This window comes from Oncorhynchus masou, chromosome 33 (assembly GCF_036934945.1).
Source record: "Oncorhynchus masou masou isolate Uvic2021 chromosome 33, UVic_Omas_1.1, whole genome shotgun sequence".
Lineage (NCBI taxonomy): Eukaryota > Metazoa > Chordata > Actinopteri > Salmoniformes > Salmonidae > Oncorhynchus > Oncorhynchus masou.
In genome coordinates, this window is record NC_088244.1 from 41,596,030 (window position 1) to 41,621,586 (window position 25,557).

A 25,557-nucleotide genomic window follows, 5' to 3' on the forward strand; every position below is an offset into this window, starting at 1 on the left:
TTCATGATTAACTACTCATGATGTGATTGTGATAACATACAGGAACTCAAGTCCTTTTGTTCACCCGACGTAGAATACCTCACAATCAAATGTTTACCTCCCAAGAGAATTATCTTTGGTTATAGTCACAGCCGTGTATATTCCCCCTCAAGCCGATACCACGACGGCCCTCAAAGAACTTCTCTGGACTTTATGCAAACTGGAAACCATATATCCTAAGGCTGCATTTATTGTAGCTGGGGATTTAAAAAAAGCCAATTTGAGAAAAATGTTACCAAGTTCTAACAGAACATTGTTCGTAGTATTCGCACTGCTAAAACACTCAACCACTTCTACTCCAACTTCCGGGATGCCTACAAGGCCCTCCCCCACCCTCCCTTCAGCAAATCTGATCACAACTCCATTTTGCTCCTCCCTTCCTATAGGCAGATACTCAAACAGGAAGTACCTGTGCTAAGGACTATTCAACGCTGGTCTGACCAATCGGAATACACGCTTCAAGATTGTTTTGATCACGCGGAATGGGATATGTCCCGGGTAGCCTCCAAGAACAACATACACGAATACACTGATACGGTGACTGAGTTTATCAAGAAGTGTATAGGAGATGTTGTACCCACTGTGACTATTTAAACCTACCCTAACCAGAAACCGTGGATGGCAGCATTCACGCAAAACTGAAAGTGTGAACAATCACATTTAAACATGGCAAGGTGACTCTGCAAGGCAATCAAACAGGCAAAACGTCAGTACAGAGACAAAGTGGAGTCGCAATTCAATGGCTCACACACGAGACCTATGTGACAGGGTCTACAGACAATCACGGTATACAAAGGGAAAACCAGCCACGTCACGGACAATGTCTTGTTCCCGGACAAGCTAAACACCTTCTTTGCATGCTTTGAGGATAACACAGTGCCACCGACGTGGTCCGCTACCAAGGACCAGCACCAAGGGCTTTCCTTCTCCATGGGCAACGTGAGTAAGATATTTAAGCGTGTTAACCCTTGCAAGGCTGCCGGCCCAGACGGCATCCCTAGAGCTGCTTCCTCAGAGCATGCACAAACTAGCTGGCTGGAGTGTTTAAGGACATATTCAATCTCTCCCTATCCCAGTCTACTGTTCCCACATGCTTCAAGATGTCCAACATTGTTACTGTACCCAAGAAAGCAAAGGTAACTGAACTAATTTACTATCACCCCATAGCACTCACTTCTTTCGTCATGAAGTGCTTTGAGAGACTATTCAAGGATCATATCAACTCTATCTTACCTGACACCCAGACGATACAATTGCCATCACACTGCACACTGCACTTGTCAATCTGGACAAGAGGACTACCTATGTAAGAATGCTGTTCATTGACTATAGCTCAACATTCAACACCATGGTACCCTCCAAGCTCGTCATTAAGCTCGAGTCTGTACTCTGAGTCTGAACCCTGCCCTGTGCAACTGGGTCCTGGACTTCCTGATGGGCCTCCCCCAGGTGGTGAAGGTAGGAAATAACACTTCCACTTCGCTGATCCTCCCCACAAGGATGCGTGCTCAGCCCCCTCCTGTACTCCCTGTTCACACATGACTGTGTGGCTATGCACTCCTCCAACTCAATCATCAAGTTTTCAGACGACACAACAGTAGTAGGCCGGATTATGAACAATGACGAGACAGCCTACAGGGAGGAGGTGAGGGCCCTGGGAGTGTGGTGCCAGGAAAATAACATCTCACCCAACGTCAACAAAACAAAGGAGCTGATCGTGGACTTCAGGAAACAGCAGATGGAGCACCCCTTATCCACATCGACGGGACCACAGTGGAGAACGTGGAGAGCTTCAAGTTCCTCGGCGTACACATCACGGACAAACTGAAATTATCCACCCACACAGACAGTGTGGTGAAGAAGGCGCCTCTTCAACCTCAGGAGGCTGAATAAATTTGGCTTGGCACCTATAACCCTCACAAGATTTTACAAATGCGCAATTGAGAGCATCCTGTCGGGCTGTATCACCGCCTGGTACGGCAACTGCACCGCCCTCAACCGCAGGGCTCTCCAGAGGGTGGTGTGGCCTGCCCAATGCATTCCCGGGGTCAAACTACTTGCCCTCCAGGATACAGCAGCACTTAGTTATTCTGCACAAATTCTGTCAGACCTGGGCCCTGACAGTAAATCTCAGTAAGACAAAAATAATGGTGTTCCAAAAAAGGTCCAGCTGCCAGGACCACGAATACAAATTCCATCTAGACACCATTGCCCTAGAGCACACAAAAAACGATACATACATTGGCCTAAACATCAGCGCCACAGGTAACTACGACAAAACTGTGAACGATCTGAGACAAGGCAAGAAGGGCCTTCAATGGCATCAAAAGGAACATACAATTCGACATACCAATTAGGATCTGGCAAAAACACATATACATATTTTTATTTCACCAGGTAAGCTAGTTGAGAACAAGTTCTCATTTACAACTGCGACCTGGCCAAGATAAAGCAAAGCAGTGCGACACAAACAACAACAGTGTTACACATGGAATAAACAAGCGTACAGTCAATAACACAATAGAAAAAAGAAAGTCTATATACAGTGTGTGCAAATGGCATGAGGAGGTAAGGCAATAAATAGGCTATAGTAGCAAAGTAATTACAATTTAGCAGATTAACACTGTAGTGATAGATGAGCAGATGATGATTAGCAGATGATGGTGTGTAAGTAATGATACTGGTGTGCAAAAGAGTGTGCAAACTAGAATGCTATTTGGCCCTGAAAAGAGAGTACACAGTGGCAGAATACCTGACCACTGTGACTGACCAAAAATTAAGGAAATCCTTGACTATGTACAGACTCAGTGAGCATAGCCTTGCTATTGAGAAAGGCCGCTGAAGGCAGACCTGGCTCTCAAGAGAAGACAGGCTATGTGCTCACTGCCCACAAAATGAGGTGGAAATTGAGCTGCCAAATGTATGACCATATTAGGGACACATACTTCCGTCAGATTACACAGACCCACAGAGAATTTTAAAACAAATCCAATTTAGAATAACTCACACATCTATTGGTTGAAATACCAGTGTGCAATCACAGCAGCAAGATTTGCGACCTGTTGCCACAAGAAAAGGAACACCATTGTAAATACAACCTATATTTGTGTTTATTTATTTTCCCTTTGTTACTTTAATTAGCACATCATTATAACACTGTATATAGACATAATATGACATTTGAAATGTCTTTATTCTTTTGGAACTTTTGTCAGTGTAATGTTTAATGTTTTATTGTTTATTTCACTTTTGTTTATTATCTGTTTCACTTGCTTTGGCAATGTAAACATGTTTCCCATAAAGCCCCTTAAATTAAAACAAATTGAAATCTCTCCCCCTTTTTGTCAACTTCCCTTTGATGACCTCATGGATGTCCTCTCCCGTGTGTGTGCTTCCAGATGTGCTCCTCACAGAATTCCTTCTTTGTTTCGTTATAAAATCTGACAAACACCAGAAACTGGACATTATCAGTGTTATCTGTTGATTCATCCACAGCATATGAAATGCGTGGTGCATTTTGAATGGCCTCATCAACTTGTGAAGTTAAATCTTCAGCTAATATTTCAGTTCTCCTCGTTGCTGTGGAATCTGACAGTGGGATCTGTTTGATTTTTCCCCGAGGTCATATTTTTGTTTACCTTAAAGCAAGGTGTCAGCAACTTCACACATGCGCATTCTTTTACCATCTCAGCGTCTAAATTATTCTTCCTTTTCCCCAAACCCAAACTATCCTCAGTGAACACTCTATTGCACGTTGTTGGGCTGTAAGGGAATTGACAAGGACTTTAGTGGACTTCTCATATTGGGATTTGAGTTGTTTGTTCTCACCTCCGTGTTCAGGGGATACGTCTGATCGAATGTATTATGCCTGGTGCTATAATGGCGTTTAACATTGGCACTTTTCACGAGAGCTATGGACTCACTGCATATCAGGCACATTGGTTTTGTGGTAGTTGCGGGGAGAATGACTCCTGTTCCGTCCACTCGTCTTTGAATATACGGTTTTCAGAGTCATTTTTTTTAACAAGCCATATTAAGAAAGATAAAGGTAACTAAGCTCCTGTCTGTGATATTTACAGTTGAACCGCGGTTAAATACTTCTGTTTATTTCCGCCTGCATGTCCCAAGGTTCCGCAGAGGATATTTGGATTAATGTGATTGGGTAAAACGCGGCCTCTTGTATTTGCATATAACCACTCGATTGGATTAGACGGGGCACTAGTAGAGACGGGTGTTGCTTCGGGAGAGAGAGAGTGAGAAAAAAGAGGTTGCTGAGTCAGAGGCCCATTGCATCCAGTTGATTTAAAAAAAGCTGTCTAGAAACAATGGATTGGCTTTTATATAACAAAATGCAATGTTATCCGGTTCTCTGGGTCTGGGTCTTGACCACGGTCCGCCAGTTGAGTTGGGCGGCCCTAGAATGTATGTAAGCAGACCTGGGTTCAAATACTATTTGAAATCTTTAAAATGCCTGCCATATGGGTAGGGTTTGCAGGTCTGGAACTATTCTACTGGTAATCACACATAAAGTATTTGAAAAATGATTTAAAATAGTTCTTAAACCCAGGTCTGGATGGAAGACATTAACCTGAAGGCTCTTTCGGGTAAACTTAATAAGACCACACCATTGATATTGATTGCATATGAATGTCAATATAAATACAGTTAATTCCAGAGCGACTTACAGGAGCAAATAGGGTTAAGTGCCTTGCTCATGGGCACATTGACAGATTGTTCACCTATGAATGTCCATGAGTGGAGAGTCTGAACGGTGAACAATGAGTGTTAGGAAGGGATGAAAATGTAAACTTAATGGTAGTGGTTATGTAATGTTGAACAGTGGAGGGTTTAGAGCGGAGGTGAGAAAGACGATCTGATCTAGGAGGATTACCTCCTTGGCTTGCATTGACTTGATTTGCATCCATCAGTTAATCTGACATTGTTTTGTACATACTTTGGAATTGATGCTTGGACTCGGCCAATCCTGATCCTGGATCAGTCGCTCTATTGTGTTGGATTAATTTTACAGAGGCCAGGTGCTAAACCAGCTGATTGAACTAATCAAGGTCTTGACCAAACCAATCCCTAGAAGAGAGATTTCATCACCAGTTGGAGTAAGATCCTGCAAACTCGAAATGTGGTTCATTTGTGGACCTGAGTTATACAATTAGAACATGGTTCACTATGGTGGTGAAATACCCAGATTCCTTCTCAAGAGCAAAGAATCTTTGATTTCAAGAATGTTCCTGGAGAGTTAAGATAAGATAAGAAATCAGGAATCCTGAATTTCCTGTTTTCTTTTGCCTCATTTGTGTTTGTGTACTGTTTTGGTTTACTGTATGTGCCAACCACACACAAGACATTCCCTCAGAGGAAGTTATTAGAATTTGAACTTCCAGTAACAGTCTTAGCTATGTACAGGCCAGCGGGACACTATGGATGTGGATACATCACACTTCTCTAAACAAAAGCATTTAGAGAATGTTCTCGTACTGTATGGTTTCTTATTTGCGGAAAAACACAACATTTTGGTACGAGAACAGAATATGAAGGAATTTAAGAACTATAACTGCTGCGTTGCTCATCACCATTTTGTCAAGCTAGGGGTACACCATCATGTTATGTAACCAGCTATGTAACAACTCACAGTTGAGTGCTACTCATCTTCAAGAAAAAGATTTAACAAGTCAGACCCATGGAAACGATCAACCTCAGGCTATTCTTAGTTCCCGCTCGGAACACAGGGTCCTCAAAGTGTAATATTGTCACTGGACAACAAAAACAATTCACTACCAGCTGCAAACAAACACCTTATGTAAAAGGTCAGAGCAAAGCAGCATGACTCCGTCTTGCGTAAGAGCCCCAGGCCCCAGGCAGTGTGCTCTGTGAAGACAGGGGGTTCCTCTAGCATGGGAGTGAGATGTGGAGCTGTCTGGGGAGAAGGTCACATTGAGAGCACCATTGTAGGCTAGTCACACAAAAGACCACCAATCTGCTTATAAAGCAATTTTTATTTTTTATTTAAATGGATGTATTCGAGGCACACAATGCAATTGCAAGTTGTATTTGGAACTTCTGTCGAATAATATGCTTTCCTGTCTATTTTAAATATTATAGTTATTTTCGCTCACTTCTCAATGGTCATGTGCACTGCCATTTGCTTCTGCGAAATTCTGTCTTGTGTGTGTAAAGAACTGTCACCAAATCCTGGTCTTGGAGGACCAAGTCTTAGAGTCCTGAGGGATCACTGTGGAAGATAACTCACAGGAGTAGGATTATCCTACTATATTGCAATTTGTGCTCCCATTTTCTAGCCACTGTTACCTCCAGACAAAATAGAGACCACATATGAAAAGGTCCACTGTAAATGGTAAACGTTCCGATTCCCACACCAGTGTAGACATTTTGTTGAGGTCCTGAGCTGCTTATTCCTTCTTTCGGTGGTGCCATTAGTGCGTACAGTGCATACGGAAAGTAGTCAGACCCCCTGGACTTTTTCCACATTTTGTCACGTTACAGCCTTTTTCTAAAATTCATTCAATTGTTTTTTACCCTCATCAACCTACACACAATAATACCCCATAATGACAAAGCAAAAACAGGTTTTTCTTATTAAATAGCTTAAATATTACATTTGTGTAAGTATTCAGACCCTTTTCTCAGTACTTGGTTGAAGCACCTTTGACAGAGATTATAGCATCGAGTCTTATTGGGTATGATGCTACAAGCTTGGCACACCTGTGTTTGGGGAGTTTCTCCCTATCTTCTCTGCAGATCCTCTCAAGCTCTGTCAGGTTGGATGGGGAGCATCGCTGCACAGCTATTTTCTGGTCTCTCCAGACATGTTCAATCAGGTTCAAATCCGGGCTCTGGATGGGCCACTCAAGGACATTCAGAGACTTGTTCTGAAGCCACTCCTGCATTGTCTTGGCTGTGTGCATAGGGTCGTTGTCCTGTTGGAATGTAAACCCTTGCCACAGTCTGAGGTCCTGAGCAGGCTTTCTTAAAGGATTTCTCTGTACTCCGTTTATCTTTTCCTTGACCCTGACTAGTCTCCCAGTCCCTGCCGCTGAAAAACATCCCCATAGCATGATGCTGCCACCGCTTCACCGTAGGGATAGTGTCAGGTTTCTTACAGACGTGATGGTTGGCATTCAGGCCAAAGAGTACAGTCTTGCTTTCATCAGACCAGAGAATATTGTTTCTCATTGTCTGATAGTCCTTTATGTGCCTTTGGCAAACTCCAAGTGGGCTGTCATGTGCCTTTTACTGAGGAGTGGCTTCCGTCTGGCCACTCTACCATAAAGGTCCGATTGGTGGAGTGCTGCAGAGATGGTTGTCCTTCTGGAATGTTCTCCCATCACAGAGGAACTCTGAAGCTGTCAGAGTGACTATCAGGTTCTTAGTCAACTCCCTGATCAAGGCCCTTCTCCCCGATTGCTCTGTTTGGCCGGGCGGCCAGCTTCTTCCAACTTCTTCCGAACTTCTTCCATTTAAGAATGATGGAGGCCTTCCCCAGGTATGTGCCTTGACACAATCCTGTCTCTGAGCTTTACGGACAATTGCTTCAACATCATGGCTTGGTTTTTGCTCTGACATATACTGTCAACTGTGGACCTTATATAGACAGATGTGTGCCTTTCCAAATCATATCCAATCAATTGCATTTAGCACAGGTAGAAACATCTCAAGGATGATCAAAGGAAACAGGATGCACCTGAGCTCAATTTTGAAGATCTTATAGCAAAGGGTCGGAATAGTTATGTAAATAAGGTATTTCTTTATTTTTATAAATTTGAAAACATTTCTAAAAACCTTTTTGTGTACATTGATGAGGGGCAACAAATATTTGATCAATTTTAGAATAAGGCTGTAACCTAAAAAAAATAGGTAAAAGGGAATGCTTTTCGAATGCGCTGTATAGGTGCCCGTTTGCCGTGCATGCTCCATATTTTGGTTACACTGCGCTTTTTCAGAGAGGAGAAAGCCCAACTATATTTAGCCCTAAAGATGGTGGAGAAGAGGGAAGCTTAATGGAGGAGTAAAGCCTATTTCCCAAGGGTACTCTTAATGAATGACAAAATAGTCTATAACTCCGGGCTCAGATCTCCCAAGATGACTGCGAGCTTAGATTGAATCGTCTTTTTCTGAGCCTCTTTCCATGTCGGAGAAACCGCCAGCCAGATAAAAAGCAGAAAAAAAGATGCTGTCCTAGCTTCTCACTGGGATAATGACACCTTGCCTTTCCGTTGTCTCAGAGTGAGATGACCTTTCCATCTATAGCACTCTGCTCTCTGCCTGCCACTTCTGCTGTGGTGGTGCTTCGCCGGTGCTATTCTTAGCTTGGAGACTATTGAATAATACATCACGGTGCACTCCTATATCTTCGCCTTCCCACTCCTCCTCAAATGTGTGTTATTGAGGAGTTATGTGAGGATAAATGGTGGGGGAAGGGCAATACAGTTACAGTAGGCCAGAATGCAGGAGATGGGGTTTTTCCATTTTAAAGAAGAGCGGAATTTTGAACTCATTCTTTTTTTTTATGACAGGATAGGAGCAGAAGAAGGGAGACAGAGTAATGGGAGCAGAAATGTGTAGAGTTCATACCTCAATAGAACCGGGATCCCCACTACAGGGGAAGTGTATGGTTTCGGAGGCAAGAGCATTACCCGCTCGACCAGACTCCGAGCCAGCAAGAGGTGTGTTTTGTGGAGAGCTGGTTGATTGTGACTGCTCGCTGCAGTCTGGCTGCCTTCTTTTGGCTGCCAATTTGTGGCTGAAGGAGAAAAGGAAGCGAATGCCTATTGCAACCACCCACTCAAGGCTTTTCTCTCCATGCACAAGCAATGCTTTACATATTTATACTAGTATTAGACAATTTGAGTAATACCCATCGAGCACATAACATTCTGAGAATCATGTTTCTTAGAGCTTGGTAGAGCGTGGTTGTACTATGGTTATTTTGCATACAACCTTCCCACAACTTTCTCGGAAAGGTGCAGGATAGTTGCTTGGCTTTGGAACATTCCCAGCACATTTAAGGAACTTGATAAAAAAAAACGTTTTTTTCTTGGTATTTCATTACTTTAACAGAACGTTTCCTAAAAGTTCAAACAAATTTTTTAATTTACATTTTGGAAATGTTCTGGGAACGTTTCCAAAATGAGATTGGGAATGTTCACAAATAGTCCAGAGAACGTTAAGAAACAAATGTTCTTCTGTGCAAATTTTAGTACTTCAGCATAACTTTTCCCACAGGTGTCCTCATGGTTCTATTTAAAATCATAATCTCACATTGTTCCAAGAACATTAACAAACAACGTTATTCTGTCGAAATTTCAGTACTTCAGCATAACGTTTCCTAAAAGTTTCCTCATGGTTCTATTTAAAGTCATGTTCTCAAATTGTTCCCGAGAATATTAAGAAAATGTTCCATAAAAACCTGTAGTAACGTTCAGAGAAGATTCTTAGAATGTCATTAAAAACATAATATTTCTGTTCTCAGCATCAACAAAATGCTTTCTTTCTTCTATCTTGTTAAGTGTGTTCAGGTGTGTTGGCCACCGCCTACTAATTGGCCACACCTGATCTTAATGAGTGCTTGTTTCCTTTGAACCGGGGTCTGTTTGAATAGCCTAAAATGAACAACTTTGTATGAGTTTAAAAAACATGGCAAACTAGCTCCATCCTGGTGGTGCAGTGGACTAATTCCATGGCTAAAAAAACAGAAGATCATAAGTTCAAATCTCTGTGCCGTGCCACTATAAAAAAATGTCTTTGCATGATGAATGCCTAAGCAAATTAATTTCCATGTGTCCTATCTGTGCTTGGAGTTCAAAACAATTAAACAAAGCTAGCAGTGTTAAGTCTTATTGAAACGTGTTCTCAGAAAGTTAATTAATAACCTATCATTTCTGTTCTCAGAATGTGAATTAAACCTCCCAGGAAAATTTTCAGGGAACCATAGTAAAACCTCCTAGCAAACTAAAATGTTACGTTCCCGGAACAGACAAAATTCACTTCCGTTCTCAGAATGTTTAAAAAACCTTCAGTTTTACCGGTCGGGAAACATATTGCTTCGTTCCCAGAACCAATGGTAACCAAAAGAACTTCCAAGGGACCAAATATGCTAGCTGGGAATAGGCCGGGATTCAATCCAAGGGGTGTTATAAAGCATTACACAATAACAGACTTTTAAGGTACTTTACTTTTGAGTCGATATGTGTTTACCATGTCTCTGCGAATGTTTGGGAAAAATGCCTTTAAAAGGTGCATTGTTGGCTGAATAGCCATTTCAGGACAGTGGGTACCTATACACCTGCAATACACTGCATTATCATCCCATGTTCTACAGTATGTTCAAGAAAAGTAGATGTTCTGAACTGTACTGTATCTTAGACAGCTGTCCTTGGGTCAAAATGAAATGTATAGGTTAGGAAACATCAAAACATCTAATGAGCTCTTAGTCTCTCGACTTTCCGTCTCCAAATACCCTAAATTAAGATATTACTTTTTTTGCCAAGAGTAGCCAAAGTTCTGCACATACACACAGCTGTTATTAGGCCTACACTGTAGTAAGGGTTCCCTGGGAAGAATCCATTGTCTTCAATATGTCCACGAGAAACTGTCGCTAAGCCACACAGCGGCCAGGTCAACGTCATGGTGATATAGCGTCCATTGGGGCTTTGAGAGTGACTCCATTTCATTTGTTGAAAATGTTATGCCTTTATCACACACTCGCACTGGAGAGACAGATGAGCTCCAAAAGTATTGGGACAGTGACAATGGTGTTGTTTTTTTTGGCTCTGTACTCCAGCTCTTTAGATTTGAAATGATATGATGACTATGGGGTTAAAGTGCAGACTGTCAGCTTTAATTTGAGTGTATTGTCATCGATATTGGGTGAACCGTTTAGAAATTCCATACTTTTTGCACATGGTACCCTAAAATGGGGGAACTAAAAGTATTGGGACAAATTCACTTGTGTGTATTAAAGTAGAAAGAATTAAGTATCTGGTCCCATATTCATAGCACACAATGACTACATCAAGCTTGTGACTCTACAAATTTGTTGGATGCATTTGCTGTTTGTTTTGGTTGTGTTTCAGATTATTTTGTGCCCAATAGAAATTCATTGTAAATAATGTAATGTCATCTTGGATGTAATTTTTATTTTAAATAAGAATAAAATATGTTTCTACTTATAGATTCATGTGGATGCCCCCCTGATTACCCATAATCCTGAATGAATCGTGAATAATGATGAGTTGAGATACAAAATTTAAAATGAGAACAGAGACTTATGCAGACGCACAAATATCATACACCCAAGACATGCTAACCTCTCACCATTACAATAACAGGGGAGGTTAGTATTGTTTGGGGGAGTATGATATTTGTGTGTCTATAACTTACTCACTCATCGTTATTCACGATTCATTTAGGAGTATCTGTAATCATGGTTCAAATCACAGTTGAAATCCAAAGTGCTAAAGTAAAAAATTGTCACTGTCCCAATAATTTTGGAGCTCACTGTAGTTGGTGGCTAGTGTTGTCAAGTTCTTTTTTTTGTGGAGGACAGACTATTATACTGCCTTGTTCACAAATAAATGTCTTATTGGACAAAACAAGTTTGATTTGAATTGAGCATATCTGACACAAGATTGTGTATTAGGTTGACAAAACTTTACATAAAACCATGCAGAACCAATAAATATTAGATGTTAAACTGAAAAATAAATGCTGTAATTTGTGCATCTTAGGAAATACTAAAATAACATGGTCTGGTATTAATGTTCCTTGGAAAACGAATTGATCAGACAAATAAGTTAATGAATTATTCAACAGTATTGCTAGTAGCAAGTCTGTATTGACATTGATTCTTATAAATTAATAAATGCTGTATAAATGTCCGAACCGAGCACAGCTGTCTAAATAATCATAAGCCAAACTCTCAACTCTGTTTCTTGTTTTTGTTGTCATTTCAGTCAACGATGTATAGTTTCAAAATATGCTAACTGTCATGTTGATCTCATGGACTCCTATGTATTTGAGTGGTTCCCCAGCTCCACCCGTCAGCTTATCAAACAAAATGGCAAGGTTAGGCTGTTGAAATTATAAGTCTCTGTTCTCATTTTAATTTTTAATTTAACCTTTATTTAAATAGGCAAGTCAGTTAAGAACAAGTTCTTATGTACAATGATGGCCTACCAAAAGGCCTGCAGGGACAGGGACTGGGATTAAAAAATATATATAAAATAAAAATATAGGACAAAACACACATCACAACAAGAGAGACAACTCAACGCTACATAAAGAGAGACCTAAAGTCAACAACATAGCAAGGCAGTAACACATGAAAACACAGCATGGTAGCAACACAACATGACAACAACATGGTAGCAACACAACATGGTAGCAGCACAAAACATGGCACAAACATTATTGGGCACAAACAACAGCACAAAGGGCAAGAAGGTAGAGACAACAATACATCATGCAAAGCAGCCACAACTGTCAGTAAGAGTGTCCATGATTGAGTCTTTGAATTAAGAGATTGAGATAAAACTGTCCAGTTTGAGTGTTTGTTGCAGCTCGTTTCACTGGAGCGACCCAGTGATGTGTGTGCTTTGGGGACCTTTAACAGAATGTGACTGGCAGAACGCGTGTTGTATATGTGGAGGATGAGGGCTGCAGTGGATATCTCAGATAGGGGGTAGTGAGGCCTAAGAGGGTTTTATAAATAAGCATCAACCAGTGGGTCTTGCGATGGGTATACAGAGATGACCAGTGTACAGAGGAGTATAGAGTGCAGTGTTGTTCGCTATGAGGAGCATTGGTAGAAAATCTGATGGCCAAATGTTAAAGAACATCTAGCCGCTCGAGAGCACCCTTACCTGCCGATCTATAAATGATGTCTCCGTAATCTAGCATGGGTAGGATGGTTATCTGAATCAGGGTTAGTTTAGCAGCTGGAGTGAAAGGGGAGTGATTACGATAGAGGAAACCAAGTCTAGATTTAACTTTAGCCTGCAGCTTTGATATGTCCTCAGAGAAGGACAGTGTACCGTCTAGCCATACTCCCAAGTACTTATATGAGGTGACTACCACAAGCTCTAAACTCTCAGAGGTAGTAATCACACCTGTAGGGAGAGGGACATTCTTCTTACCAAACCACATGACCCTTGTTTTGGAGGTGTTCAGAACAAGGTTAAGGGTAGAGAAAGCTTGTTGGACACTATAAGAAAGCTTTTTTTTAGATTGTTTAACACAAAATCCGGGTAGGGGCCAGCTGAGTATAAGACTGTATCATCTCCATATAAATGGATGAGAGAACTTCCTACTGCCTGAGCTATGTTGTTGGTGTAAATTGAGAAGAGCGTGGGGCCTAGGATCGAGCCTTGGGCTACTCCCTTGTTGACAGGTAGTGGCTGAGATATCAGATGTTTTGACTTTATTCACTGCACTCTTTGAGAGAGGTAGTTAGCAAACCAGGCCAAAGACCCCTCAGAGACACCAATACTCACAAGAATGGAATGGTCTACCGTATCAAAAGCTTTTGCCAAGTCAATTAAAATAGCAGCACAGAGGTGCTGACCTGTTGCACCCTCTACAACCACTGTAATTATTATTATCTGACCCTACTGGTCATCTATGAACATTTTAACATCTTGGCCAGGTTCTATTATAATCTCCACCCGGCATAGCCAGAAGAAGACTGGCCACCCCTCATAGCCTGGTTCCTCTCTAGGTTTCTTCCTAGGTTCTGGCCTCTCTACATCAGCATTGCTTGCTGTTTGTGGTTTTAGGCTAAGTTTCTGTACAGCACTATGTGACATCAGCTGATGTAAGAACAGCTTATAAATACATTTGATTGATTGACATTGCTTAGAATTAAGGGCAATGGTGACATCATTGAGGACCTTTAAGGTTGAAGTGACAAATCCATAACCTGAGCGGAAACCAGATTGCATACCAGAGGGAATACTATAGACATCAAGAAAGCCAGCCAGTTGATTACATTTTTGATAAACAGGGCAAAATAGAAATAGGCCTATAACAGTTAGGACCAGCTTGATCTCCCCCTTTAAATAACGGGCGGACCATGGCTGCCTTCCAAGTAATGGGAACCTCCCCAGAAAGGATAGACAGGTTAAAAAGGTTGGAGTATCACGTTTCAGGTAAGACCCAAATGCAGACTGTGTCGTAGTAACAATGTTTATTACAGCAACCAGGGGCAGGCAAACGACAGGTCAAGGCAGGCAGGGGTAGATTACCCAGAGTTGTGGGGCGAAGGTACAGGACGGCATGCAGGCTCAGGGTCAGGGCAGGCAGAAAGGTCAAACACCGGGAAAACTAGAAAGCGAACTGGCAACAGAAACAGAGAACACAGGTATAAATAAACAGGAGATAAGGGGGAAGATGGGTGACACCTAGAGGGGGGTGGAGACAATCACAAAGACAGGTAAAACAGATCAGGGTGTGACACAGAGATAGGCTTGGCGAAGATAGGGCAGCAACCTTAAAGAAGAAAGGATCTAAACCATCTGATCCAGATGGTTTTTTGAGGTCAAGTTTCAGGATCTCCTTTAGCACCTCAGACTCAGTGACCGCCTGCAGGGAGAAACTTTGTAGCGGAGCAGGGGAAAAAGAGGGAGAAGGTTCGGGGCTAGTCGCATTAGAAATGGTGGGAGATGAGGAAATGTTGGATGGGCAAGGAGGCATGTCTGAGTCAATTAAGAATCCTGACTCAGCCTCCCAGGTGGCGCAGTGGTTAAGGGCGCTGTACTGCAGCGCCAGCTGTGCCACCAGAGACTCTGGGTTCGTGCCCAGGCTCTGTCGTACCCAGCCGCGACCGGGAGGTCCGTGGGGCGACTCACACACAATTGGCCTAGCATCGTCCGGGTTAGGGAGGGTTTGGCCGGTAGGGATATCCTTGTCTCATCGCGGACCAGCGACTCCTGTGGCAGGCCGGGTGCAGTGCGCGCTAACCACGGTTGACGGGTGCATGGTGTTTCCTCCGACACATTGGTGCGGCTGGCTTCAGCGTTGGATACATGCTATGTTAAGAAGCAGTGCGACTTCGTTGGGTTGTGTATCAGAGGACGCATGACTTTCAACCTTTGTCTCTCCCGAGCCCGTACGGGAGTTGTAGCGGTGAGACAAGATAGTAGCTACTAAAAACAATTGGATATCATGAAATTGGGGAGAAAAAGGGGTCAAATAAATAAAATAAAAAAAGAATTCCAGTGAAGTGGTAATTAAAGAGCTCAGCCATGTGCTTCTTGTCAGTAACAACCACATCATCAACATTAAAGGGACAGCTGTGAGGAGGAGGGTTTATTTTCCAGAACGTCTTGGGTTTAGACCGAGAGAGAACTGCTCCTTAAAGTAACTAACTTTAATAGTAGCCTAAGTGCACTTAGTTCTCATTTGAGTATGTGGGTGCCGAGCCTTTCACCAAATGCAATTCTTGAGGTGGAGTAACTCTGCAAGATCACGGTAGAATCTGTTTTTAATTCTAATTTTCTTTATAGGGGTGTGTTTGTTAACAATACCACTGAAAGTATATTAAAAAAAGGTTCACGCCTCTTAGACAGAGGAGATCAAGCTAATTCTATACCATTTTACAATTGAAGCCATTGTATTCTTTATGTTGTTCAATGTCATCATCCAACTCTTATGATCAAACCCTAAGACAAACAGTACAATGAATACTAAATGTAATAACATTGATTTTGTTTAGTCGTCTTGTCGTAATAGTAGTATACATTGTCATGAATACAAGCATGATTTTTCTGTATTTGCATTTCATTGTATGCATTTGGTACGTATATACGTTGCCTATAACTGTTAGGGCTCCAGCAAATTGATCACCTCTTCAGAGGGAAAGAGCAGCAGTGTGGGAGGGCAATGGGCACTACTGCCACAATACCCAGCTGTGGCACGTCAGTGGCGAGTTCAGCGCGTGCGACTTCAAGGTGTGTGACCTGACTTTGGTCCTCACTCAGAGCTCTGGAATTGATGTTTGAAGTTGGTCGGGGGCGAGACATGCTGTGAGGTTGTGTGGTGCACTCTGTCTCGCTACCTTTATCTTTTGGGCGGTGAGTTTGCCACATACACTGAGGTCCGAGCCCTATCTATTATTGATATCAAAGTCTTTGAAATGCTCACATGCACAGGTGACTCTAAAGTCACGGGCATTTGGTTTTTGTGGACTGTTTGAAGCTTTGATGGTGAGGTTTAAGCAAACATGAATTAGTCATTATTTTGAGTTGCTTATTTGTATGACCCGGGGACCATCTTATTAGTATCCCATCATTTTTATTACATTTTAAGAAAAAACGTATATACAGTTTTGTAATCAGTTTGAGATAGGCCTATAGAGGTGTTTTAGCTAGCTACCCATATCAGGAGTATACACATTTAGATAGGTGAGTCAAGATAATAAATAAAGGCTAATTGTAACCTATTTTACAATTCGAAACAACAGCATTTGAACAATAGAAGCAACTTTGTGAAACTGAGAAATGTTGTCTGAGTGATCGTGGATACACAGGCACAGGAATCTCGTATGCACCTCCTCCGGATAGCAAATTATACATTCAGTCGGGAAAGGGGGAGGTTCGCCTGAGTAGCGCATCACGACTCAGTTCAAGAAGGGTGCTGCCTGTGTGTGTGGAGTAGACTGCAATGGATGACAGTGAAGCGCGCAGCTGCACATTGCAACAGCAGACGACAGTAGACCTGGTGTTTGCTCTTCGTCTCTCTGATAATACACGATTTGAGACAATAAATTAAGACAGCCAGAGGTTTCAACAGCGGTAAAACGTGAAATACAAAGAAATCGCGCGTCTGTGGGTATTCCAGATGTGGGGGGCGCCTCTAGTAAAGCATCATAGTCGAGGTTTAGACGCGAGATGGAAAAACAAGGTGTTCCCCAATAGAACGACTACATTGAGGAGAATGATAGGCGAACTTGGTTTAAAAGTCTACTTATTTGATGTTGACCTAGCTTGAATCGAAAATGGTTCAGAACGTGGTTCTGGTATTTTTTCGCAGGAGACTCAGCCAGAGGCCGAACGTTGAGGAGTTGGAAAGCAGGAATATTCTGAAACGTGAGTTGTAAAACTGCCTTTTTATTTAAATTTATGCACTTTTTATGTTTCTTTTCATTGAGTAATGTGAAATTCATGCGCTGGTCCTAAATGACTCAACCAAGGTGGACAATACATACATGTATTATGATACACACATTCACTCGTGCAAAATTCAGGAGAGGGAAAGGATGAGCACACATTGTTTTCTAACATACATACTGTAACATGACATGATGTTGAGAAATTCGTTTAGAAAACTGACCAACAGCACATATTATTTTGGGCAGGCTCTAGCGTTGTGTTTCTCTTACATAAGCGTTTTAATTTCGAAATTCTATGGGAATTTGGATCTGACCCTGAGTGAAACAAGATTTACATTTAGACCAAGAATTATGTTTAAATGGTTCAAATATACATATATATCCCCATAGATTAGACTTTATTTGTAATATCTGAAGCGGTGTCTACAGTCAAACACAGTGGGACACTGGTATTGATTTCATAATCATTCACTCATAGATAAGGTTTAGGGTCAAACAGTGACATCACTGACATGTGGATTAGGGGGACAACTGATGAAAATCAGTTGAAACCTCAAGTGTTCTTATCAGTGTCGTTGTCTATCACTAATTGTATTATTCCCATTGGTTTAAAGAGAGAAATGACCAGACCGAACAAGAGGAGAGGAGGGAAATCAAACAGCGGCTCAACAGAAAGGTATGTTACACTTTTTTATTACACTACTTAGTTACTATGTATTATTATTAATTTATTGGTATTATTGGCAATGTAATAATACACTAACAGTAAGGTACACTATGCAGACATCCCATTACTCCTACTGAAGTACTTGTTCTGTTTTTATACTTTATTTCATGCTATACACCATTTATTTCATGCTATACACTAGTTGTATCTTTGTTTTGTGAAGTGCTCTGGATAAGAACATAAGACATACAAATATTTGGAAAATAAATATTGTATAAGCCTACTATGGCAAAATCATTACTTTTATGAGAGCAGCATTATGATGCCAAAACCACAGATGAATACAGGAATTTCAGACCATTGTGTATTTCAGCTCAATCAGCGGCCCACAGTCGACGAACTACGGGACCGAAAGATTCTCATCCGCTTCAGCGATTATGTCGAGGTGGCCAAAGCTCAAGATTATGACAGGAGAGCAGACAAGCCCTGGACCAGGCTTTCGGCAGCTGACAAGGTGTGTGTGTGAGAATGTCAACCATGTCAAAAACAAGGATCCTTCGACTGCATCTCCCATATTTCACATTCCACAAAAAATGAATGATTCCCCACTCAAATGGTAAATTGACTGGCACATACCCCTTTTTGAGCACTTTGTGATGTACATTTCCTATTTATTGCCCTGGCTACCTCCCCCATAGAGCCAGAATGTCTCACTGTTTTCTAGCTAGCTTCAGCTTTTTTTCTCACTCCATATCTCAGACTATGTCCTTGTGGCTAAGACCTTGTTGTTGTCATCTTTCTTTTGTTTACTACGCTCTCCGTGCTGAGTTTTGCAGACTGTGGGTCGATGCATGCGAGGGTCGATGGGTGCGTGGTAAGCCTCTGCTTAAGGATGCTCTCTAGTCTAACGTTCGTTTTCTTCCTCTGCAGGCGGCTATCCGAAAAGAGCTGAACGAGTTCAAAAGCACTGAGATGGAGGTGCATGCCTCGAGCAAGCACCTTACGAGGTCAGTGTGTGTTCTGTGCTTGCTTCTATTCTTGGCTGCGGCTGACTCTATTTTTAACTCCTCTTGCATGTCTAGAAAAGGTCCACAGAGCTAAAGATAGATGCGTAAAAGGGGAGGAGGGGAGTCTTTGCTTACCTTCCCCGCGGCCTGATATTGGCAAGAGAAATTACAAATGCTGTCTGTCCCCAATTAAGTGTGTGTGGTAAACAAATGTCCTCCAGTCGATTTGTACCAATGATCTAGGGAGACAGCAACCCCACTCCCCCGGTGCACATAGCCGTGCTAAAAATAGCCTCACAAGATTGATGAATAGCTGTAATAATAAGTGGAGGGATTACAAAGGCACCTTCTGCGCTCATGACTCTTCCCCCCCCCCCCCACTCTTCCCCCTTCCTTTCCTTCTGTAGGTTCCACAGGCCATGAATACGAAGGGGAGATACTTCTATGAAGAAATACTGCTGAGCCTAGAATTTTCGGTTGCTGCGTCGGCAGCGGTTAGAAAACTGCCGGAGCACTTAAAGCCATTCTTCCAGAGCCCGGTCCTTTGTCTGCAGGGTGTCCTCGATTCCTTCAGCATGCCCCTGGCCTTCATCGATAGGAGGGGTGGACGGATGGTGATGTTTGGGTGTGTGGCAGTGAATCCCACTGTGGGAGCTGCCTGGAGGCAGAATACTAAAGACGGAACCCCGGACTCCGTCTGTCTGTCTGCCCATCGGTTAAGATGGAGCCGAGGGAAGAACAATCTACTTCGGTCTGTGTGCGTGTGTTTTTTTAACAGTCTCCTTTGAGAAGGTGGCAGACCCGTACGGGGAAGATGACGGTTGTGCATGTGACCAGCTTCACCTTTTACATAAAAAATAAAAATAAGTGTCACTTGGAGGGGGGGGCTGTGGGACTGTGTGGTCGGTCAGGGGTAGATTTTGTACCAACTGTATATATGTCAATCTGAACCGGACTGTCAATGTCTTTACTGAAAATAGAAAACCTTTGTAAGCACTACTTGTCTTCAAAATACAAGGTCTTTAAAAAAAAATGTTTTTGCCTCCTCTTGTTTTTGGTAATCAGCATATTTTCTTTAAAAGTTTTAATAAACGGATTGCTAGGCAGCTGAACAGAGAGCAATAGTAATGTCGTCTTTTTTAGGTATTAACAGAGGCTCACTCCGTCATGGCACGTTGGCCAAAACATGAATGGGTTTGTGTGGTGGGGGGTTGGATAAAGGTATGTGGTAAATAAGGTCTGTGATAAACACATGCTTAGGAGATATTATACATTTTGTTCTATGAGACAATCTTCATCAGCTATCACAACTTTTTGTGAACTTTTAAGCGTTTGTGTAATCAAAACAAGCTCATAACAGCTTCATAATTCATAAAAGTCATGATACTTGACTGATACTGTATTATCTCATAGAACAAAATGTCTAAGATATCCTCCGATTAACCTCAGACCTTCTTTTTGGCATATATCCCAAAGCCCCTATCTTCCCCCATGAATTTCCAACTAACTGGAGGTAGAAAATGCAAACTAATTTCAGTTTTTTAGGACTACAAGCTGGTGAGCTCTATATGTAAAAGCAAAGCCTCGATCCAGCCTTCCCCTTTGTGTTGCTCAGAAAGTAGTCAGGTACAGTGGTAAGCAGGGTGAATGTGAGATTCATGAGTCTGGCAATGTGAGATTATATAAAGCATAACAGTTACTCAGCAAAGGACACTCAAACTGATACTCAAATGGATGGTCCATTGGAATAACGTGAATAAGTTGAAGTACTATTTTCATATAGCTCTGCCAAGTAAGGTAGTTTAGTTTATCTGAATTCACATTATAAAACATTTTAAAAGTGAAATTAACTTCAGGCTATGTTAACAGCAGGCATGCCATTAGAACAATTTTCATAGAAATGCATTATATTCTGAAAATACTACTCGCAGCGAGAGACAGTTAAAACCATAAAAAAGCTATTAACAGTGTCAAACATCACTGCAATAATAAATACATTCATTCATAAATATACAAATTCTATATTAATATCATATAAATTAACATTTTATACTTTTTAAATAAGGCATGTATATTTCTTTAAGTTATGCTCAATATATTTCATTGATCGCAATTAACGTAGAATGACGAGAAAACTTCATGGAACACAAACACATCTTATAAATGTGCAGTGGTACTTGATTTGGGTTTAGAACCTTGATCCCTCAGGCAGGAAACGAGCCTGTAGTCCTCTCCTCACACTCAGTATGTCCTGTCTTGTTAAAGGGAGAGACACAAAACACAGCGCTCAAATACACTTGCAACACCTCAGGGGGTGCAGTCTCAGTCGGCGCTTGTAAAGTCAGCACTTTGAGTATGGCCTACAAAAGAGGGACCTCTTTAATGCTGCGTGAGTGGAAGGGGAATTATTATTATTTTGTCTCGAGCCTAGTCACGACTGTCATTTACACTCACCATTTTCTTGAAGAGTCTGTTCTGAACTGACTTCATGCCTTTCCTCATCAAGCATATCTGAAAACAGCAGGTGACAAAATGTTTTCTAAGGGTTTGAACTCTTCAGTGCCAGAGTAGATAGAAGAGGAAATGGGGATAAGCACAATGCCATATAGATCTGTCATTCTCATTGAAAGCAAGTCTAAGAAGCGGTAGATCTGTTCTATGTACACTGTGTCTTTGCTTCACAGTCTTAAGTTTTGTTTTTGAGTCTTACTTTCAATTTGGTAAATCAGCTTGAAACAGCTGAAAATACAGTATTTTTGGATATGGGAAAGATATTTCACAGCGATTTAGATCGTACAATGATTTTCTACACTACACTTGCTTGTTTTGCCACATAAACTGAAATTAGGCAAACTATTAGAATTTTAGCAACCAAGAAATGGCGGAGGGATTTCTGCATAGTGCATTTTTAAATCAAATCAAACTGTATTTAAAGTGCATTTAAAGTTTGATTTGATTTAGTCCTGTTATTTAACTTAGATTGTTGGTTGAAATGGAGATGTGATTTAATTAAAGCCAGACTTAGTGGCACAGATGGAGCTGTCCAAGCAGAAGATGCATCTCTGTCAAAAGTTGATATTTGGTTGCGTTGTCAACCAAACACAATTCAATATTACTTTTGTAAGACCAAGAATAGCCAAATGTTAAGGCAATTCTTATGTAATCATAGAAAGTGTGCATGAGGAGGGTCGTAGGTCTATGGAAATCTTCATAATTGCTATAATAATCTGCACATGCATGTAGCCTACTTTAATGTAATCTCAATTAACTGCAATCCAGGTCATTTGCTTGTGCTATTAGATCAAGCACAATGATAACACATTAGGTTGTTGAATAAATAAACAAAATATCTGACATTGTTTTTCCATTTGAACTTTATCTGCTAAACCAAAAATCTGACATTGATTTTCCATTGGAATTTGGTTGAGCTTTGGTTGAAAGCATAGTGATAACACATTTGGAACTCAACAATTTCCTGGCTGTCTTTTTGAGTTAGTTAAAATAGGTTGGAATCTCATTGATCAGCGTATCTACCAAATATTAACCAATTCACAACGTTGAAATTATGTGGTGTGCCCAGTAGGTTGGCTGTTCCTCTTTCCCTATTCTCTATACTTGTTCCAAATGGAATTGTTTGATCTATGACCAACATAAGAGGGCTAAAGTTCGGATGAAGTAGGAGGCTAAAGTTTGGATAAAATCCACACCTGAGAGGTGAAGATCCTCTCCTTGTACTCCAGCCTGTGACACACATTGGTCTGGAAGTTGCTTGAGGCTCTGCAGTCTGATGAGGACAAAGGAAGAGAAAAGAAGAGCCCACAAAAGAGCAAGCGAGCCAAAGGTCAATGTGTGTGAGAGAGAGAGAGAAACGAGAAAATGAAATATTCAAATACAAAACCAATACCACCATCACATTTGCATCTTTTTGTGGTGTTGTGAATAAATCTGGCAGTGACTTTCTTCTGCCTATTTTATGTTGTTGTTGATATTTATTGAACTGTCCACAAAATAAACATTTAGATGTAAGAGTCAAACGTGAGAGAGAAGGCCCTAATTCAACAATGGGAAATGAGACCAAATGTTATTTCTCATCACAGGAGAGATCAAGTATTTTTCTTATTCATTATGTTTTAAATGGGGGCTAAACTCAGTTTTCCTCCTAAGTTAGAAAAAAGGGAGATTTACATCTTGGGAGTGTGGTTTAACACATTTTGTTATGTTTGCTATATCCTACCCTGGCAGTTATTGTTGATGGTTCCTCTTCACTCACTGTAGTTGAGTTACCCCAAACAGCCTGAGCCACTGTATTATCTATGACTTTGACGAAAGGAATGATACTTGTGTTTGTGATGCTAACGTTAGCTCACGAATGTGTAAATGTTTGAGTAGGACAGAAATTTCAGCCACACCCGTTGCTGACAGGTGTATAGAATTTAGCACACCGTCACGCAATCTCCATAGACAAACATTGGCTGTAAAATGGCCTTACTGAAAAGCTCAGTGACTTTCAACATGACACCATCATAGGACAAGTCAGTTCGTCAAATTTCTGCCCTACTAGAGCTGCCCCAGTCAACTGTAAGTGCTGTTATTGTGAAGTGAAAACGTCTAGGAGCAACAATGACTCAGCCTCCGAAGTGGTAGGCCACACAAGCTCACAGAACGGGACCACAGAGTAGTGAAGCACATAGTGTGTAAAAATTGTCTGTCCTCGGTTGCAACTACCGTCTCTGGAAACAACATCAGCACAAGAACTGTTCGTCGAGAGATTCATGAAATGGATTTCCATGGCTGAGCAGACGCACACAAGCCTAAGATCACCATGCGCAATGCCAAGCGTGGAGCAGTGGAAACGCATTCTCTGGAGTCATGAATCATGCTTCACCATCTGGCAGTCCAACACACAAATCTGGGTTTGGCAGATACCAGGAGAACACTACCTAACCCAATGCATAGTGCCAACTGTAACGTTTGGCGGAGGAGGAATAGTGGTCTGGGGCTGTTTTTCATGGTTCAAGCTAGGCCCCTTAGTTCCAGTGAAGAGAAATCTTAGTGCTACTGCATACAATGACATTTTAGACGATTCTGTGCTTCCAACTTTGTGGCAACAGTTTGGGGAAGGCCCTTTCCTGATTCAGCATGACAATGTCCCTGTGCACAAAGGGAGAAATGGTTTGTCAAGACTGGTGTGGAAGAACTTGACTGGCCTGCACAGAGCCCTGACCTCAACCCCATCGAACACCTTTGGGCCTAATCGTCCAACATCAATGCCAGACCTCACTCATGCTCTTGTGGCTGAATGGAAGCAAATACCCTCAGAAATGTTCCAGAATCAAGTGGAAAGCCTTCCCAGAAGACTGGAGGCTGTTATAGCAGCAAAGGGGGTCCAACTCCATATTAATGCTCGTGATTTCTGAATAAGACGTTTGACGACCAGGTGTCCACATATGCTAAATGATCAAAAGTATGTTTCGTTCGGTCTCATGTCAATCAAACAAGTCCCGAAGGACTGTGGTATAATGACTCAATTGGGTAATTCTGCTGTCTGTAAAGAAATGGCCTGTCGGTTGATTTTGCAGCTACGATTGGAAAGCGTGGGGCATGCTCCGACCATTTGGGTGCTGCCAGACAGCTGTTCCATGTTAGTGGGCATGATTGGAATCCAGACCCAACCCTCAAATATCGGTAACATCATTCATTTCCTAAATCTATCAAATCTCTGTTTTGGAAAATATTGTCTTTAATGACCAAAGTTAGTCAATTTCAGGACTAGAATGTATGTTTATGACTACTAACGATGCCACATTTACCATTGTGCTATCGTGAGAATGATTGTTGAGAAATCTCCACTTATTAATAGAATCACTGTTGCTATTGAAATCATTCCAAAGGGTAGGTTCAACAGAGCAAATGAAACGTAACCATATCGGGGCGGCAGGGTAGCCTAGTGGTTCGAGCGTTGGACTTGTAACCGGAAGATTGCGAGTTCAAACCCCCCGAGCTGACAAGATACAAATCTGTCGTTCTGCCCCTGAACAGGCGGTTAACCCACTGTTCCCAGGCCGTCATTGAAAATAAGAATTTTGATAAATATATTTGTACTATTTCATCCTTCCACAAGATATAGTCCAGACACAAATCTAGGGTTGCTAGAGACGCGAACCAGTCGTTCGTTCTAAATGTTCTATTGCCATACTGGCTGTTAACGTTCTTATTCCTTGCTTGCTAGGTAGCCAACTACGGCTAATTTACAGTCACGTCAAACAGTGCAGCCAGAATAACAGCAAAGTAGCTGCAGTTTTTAAAGCTGTTTTCTTGTGACATTTATTTGGATACATCTATAACAATGAGCTAATGAGGCACAATTTCCCCTGGCATAGAAAATGTGCTGCCTCGTTAGGACACTGTTGTTCAGAGGAGCTAGCCAACAACACAGCTAATATGATCAATTCAAACTGAAGCTGTAAAGACTGCCAACTAGCTGCATTGCGTATTACCTGTTTTCTATTGACATTTATTTGTATATATCCATTAAAATGATGCCAGTTTATTAATGATTTCAACTGGCTGAGAAAAGCTGCCTGTCTATCTTGTCCCAACACGTTCATTACTATGTAATCGTTGGAGATCGAATTTCAATATTGAAACAATGTTCCAAATTTCGGAGAGACAGACAGCAAGGTTTATACAATGCTCCGCTATTG

General features: G+C 41.6%; 1 protein-coding gene across 1 annotated transcript in view; it reads left to right on the forward strand.

Annotated features, from left to right (window-relative positions):
- Window positions 1-19,914, forward strand: part of LOC135527601 (phosphatase and actin regulator 3-like) — a 57,821-nt gene extending 37,907 nt beyond the window's left edge. Inside the window, exons 8-12 of the mRNA XM_064956092.1 lie at window positions 17,101-17,156; window positions 17,794-17,855; window positions 18,220-18,360; window positions 18,777-18,853; window positions 19,261-19,914. Of these exons, the coding sequence (XP_064812164.1) occupies window positions 17,101-17,156; window positions 17,794-17,855; window positions 18,220-18,360; window positions 18,777-18,853; window positions 19,261-19,276 (352 nt within the window). The 3' untranslated portion in view covers window positions 19,277-19,914. The remainder of the gene's footprint in view (window positions 1-17,100; window positions 17,157-17,793; window positions 17,856-18,219; window positions 18,361-18,776; window positions 18,854-19,260) is intronic.
- Window positions 19,915-25,557: the final 5,643 nt, after the last annotated feature.